The sequence below is a fragment of the Rhagoletis pomonella genome, unplaced genomic scaffold (assembly GCF_013731165.1).
Source record: "Rhagoletis pomonella isolate Grant_MI unplaced genomic scaffold, Rhpom_1.0 Rhpom_scaffold_00002, whole genome shotgun sequence".
In the NCBI taxonomy this organism is placed as follows: domain Eukaryota; kingdom Metazoa; phylum Arthropoda; class Insecta; order Diptera; family Tephritidae; genus Rhagoletis; species Rhagoletis pomonella.
In genome coordinates this window covers 61,084,341-61,087,438 of record NW_023458556.1, presented here as the reverse complement: position 1 = coordinate 61,087,438, position 3,098 = coordinate 61,084,341, and the positions used below count along the sequence as shown (strand labels likewise).

Below are 3,098 nucleotides of genomic sequence, written 5' to 3'. Positions count from 1 at the left end.
TGTGTCTTATGTTCGGATTCGCAATTAAATTTCAGCTACACTGTTTTTTTAACAACATTTTCGAAGTTTGTATATTGAAATCATGATTTAAGTACTAGGTCTGCAAATTGGCCTTGACACCATTCCAACATATTTTCATGTTAACCTTGATTTTTCTCTACGAATATGTTTTAATATTTCATTTAATTGAATTTCACATTTAAACAGGTGGCAACTCCCTCAAAAATATGTTCGAAGTACATAAAGCATTTCTTAACCCGTTTTCGTTGACAACCATATTGAAGTATTTCATTAAAGCAGCGGATTAAATTTAATTGGGCTTTTAAACAGGTGGCAAGCTTTTTAAAAAATATTTTCGAAGCAAAGCCCTGCTGAGGTTCGTTTTTTTGACTTGACATCATTTTGCAATGTTTAATTTAAGTGTTTGACTAAATTTAATTTGACTTTTAAACAAGTGGCATCCATTTTTAAAAATATTTTCAAACCAAAGCTTTCTTAGACCATATTTACACCTGTGCGGAGTTGAACTACACTTTCGGCAGAGAGCGGATGAAAAGAAGTTAGTGAGAAAAGAAAATATGTTTTGCGCCTAAAATAAAAATCGCCGCGAAGAGAAATGTTTCGATTCCGCGTGTGCGAGAATTTATTCACATTATTATTTATTTTAAACTTTTTAGCGGTGCATGCACTAGCTAAATTTTTTCTATTCGCAGTAAAAAAGACGGCCCTCAACTTTATGAAATTCAACTTCTCACAGGTGTAATTAAGGTCTTAAATCGCATTTGATTATCGCCCATATTGGCATACTTCATTTAACTTATTAATTAATCAATTTTAACTTTCTAACAGGTGGCAACCCCTAAACTATATTTTCGAAATAAATCGTTTTGGAGCGCGTTTTGTTTGATACCCACATTGTTGTAATATATTATTAAACCTTATGAAGCATGTCTTTTAACTTTTGGAAAAGGTGGAAACTCTGTTAGAAGAATATCCTTTATATTAGTCCAGGTGAAGACTATTTGCGAACCAAATTTCATTGAAATACGTCCAGCCGTTTTAGCGCGGAAGAGCAACAAACATACTCGCACACTCATGAACTCACAAATACATATTCACATTTATAATATTTATTATTTAGTAGGATTTTCACAACTTCTCCTTATATGTACTTCCAGAATTCATTAGTCAGCATCACTTTACTCGCTATGGTTGTATGCATCAACGCAGATGTCTCGCATTTGTCGCGTAACTATTTGCCTCCCTCATCGGGATCTCGTACCGTCACGTTTAATGCGGCTACAGGATATTCGAACGGTGCTGGCAGCAGCGCTCATCGTTACTCAGCACCATCGAGCTCATTTAGTTCCTCGTCACGTACAAGTGGCTTTTCAGTGCCTGCTGCACCATCGCGACAATACCTTGCTCCAGCGGCAGTCCAAAAGCAAGCAGTGAGCTCATATCGTGCTCCATCTGCAAGTTATAGCGCACCTTCGGCGCCGGCAGTATCTTATCCTGCACCGGCGGCTACCTACAATGCCCCAGTCGTTCAACAACATGCTTCTGCCCCAACCCAATATCGTGCACCATTTTTATCGCAAAGTATATCATCCGGTTTTTCAGTACCCGCAGCACCATCGAGGCAATATCTTGCCCCTGCTACAGTGCAAAGACCAGCTTCGGCAAATGTATATCGCGCTCCTGCTCCAGCTCCAGTCTATAGCGCACCCGTTTCCGTCAGTCATAGCGGTTTGTCGGCTTCACATAGAGCTCCTAATTCATATAGCGCTTCTGCTCCGGCCTATCGTGCTCCAGCGGTTCAGTATCAAAGACCCGCTGCCACCTATAGTGCACCAGCTGCTGGTAGCTACCGCGCCCCAGCTGCTACTTACAGGGCGCCAGCTTTTTCGTCAGGCAGTATCTCCACTGGTTCGTACCGCGCTCCAGCGCCCGCTTACAGAGCTCCTGCGGTGTCATACAGTGCGCCAGCCACATCCATTTCGACTTCATCATCCAGTCTCGGTACCCAGTATGCGGCAAATGGTGGATACATTTATTAAGGAGATACTTTTGCGATTCCCAAAGCGCTACATTTTCTTTTTTTATTCGAATTGGTGAAAAGATAATAAATATTTGAACTAAATGACCTTCAGCATTTTTAATATGGTTGGGTATCCATCGTGCTTTCCTTTATATAGTTTCGACTTTTTCTTAAAGAGCACGGATTTTGTCATTGCATAATTTTTACTTAGCAAATTTTAAAGTCAGATAAAGAATTTTTATTCTTTATTTTTTAAATCGACTTTTTTACAATAATGTATAATGGAGGAGCTGGACAAGAGCCAAAGCCGAGATAGAAGCCTACTCAGTCCTCGCAAGATAAGAGTAGCTACTCCTGTATATGCATCAATGAATATCACGCCACTGCCTTAAATCAACTCGATATTGTAACTTGAGAATATTTCGGTTTCCGGATCGAGTCTGGATAAGTAAGAGTTGAGCCACAGCATCCAGTTGTTAATTGTGTTCATAAGGATGCTCTCTGATGTGCCTGGGAGATGAATCTGCTCATTACCGGGAGCTTAGAGGTCTGCTGTGAAGGTGGTGTTCAGTCGATGTCAGAAGGAATTCCGTTGCCGTCCGGAGTTCGGTATTTCGGCAAGTCTGAAACTTCATCTACTGAGTCCACCGGCCAATTGCCTTCTATGTCGCCAACAAAGTTTCTATATCTTTACCCCAAGTGCTACCGGCTAGCGGTTTGAGGATATTATTTTAGCTCTGTACTTCATTGACAATTGCGCTTGTGTGAGCAGAGAAGGAGAGCTCGCTTTCAAAGGTGACTCAATTTTCAGGTTTTTAACCGTCGGTAGGAAGAGTGTAAGCCTCCGTGCAGTAGAGAAGCGGGAAAGGCCGGAGAGAGAAAACCATTGCCAATCGTGAGCGTTAGAAATTAAACAACAGTGGGAATAGAACCACAGCCACGTAACTAACTCTTCTCGACTTCAAAGCTTGACATAGGAAAAGTACAGGTAACTGTCGTTCACCCAGGGTTTTTCGCTTTCAATCGTTTCAGTCTCTGTGAGAGAGTAGTGTTTTAG

The 3,098-nt window shown here is 41.0% G+C and overlaps 1 protein-coding gene across 1 annotated transcript; it reads left to right on the top strand.

Moving 5' to 3' along the window:
* Window positions 1-1,166: 1,166 nt before the first annotated feature.
* Window positions 1,167-2,060, top strand: LOC118754068 (cuticle protein 16.5-like). The gene has a single exon (XM_036488938.1). The coding sequence runs from the start codon at window positions 1,167-1,169 to the stop codon at window positions 2,058-2,060; it is 894 nt and encodes a 297-aa protein (XP_036344831.1).
* The last annotated feature ends 1,038 nt before the right edge of the window (window positions 2,061-3,098 follow it).

What these genes read in the sequence shown, in the direction of transcription:
- LOC118754068 (XM_036488938.1), top strand. Translation starts at nt 1,167, where the DNA reads ATGTACTTCCAGAATTCATTAGTCAGCATCACTTTACTCGCTATGGTT.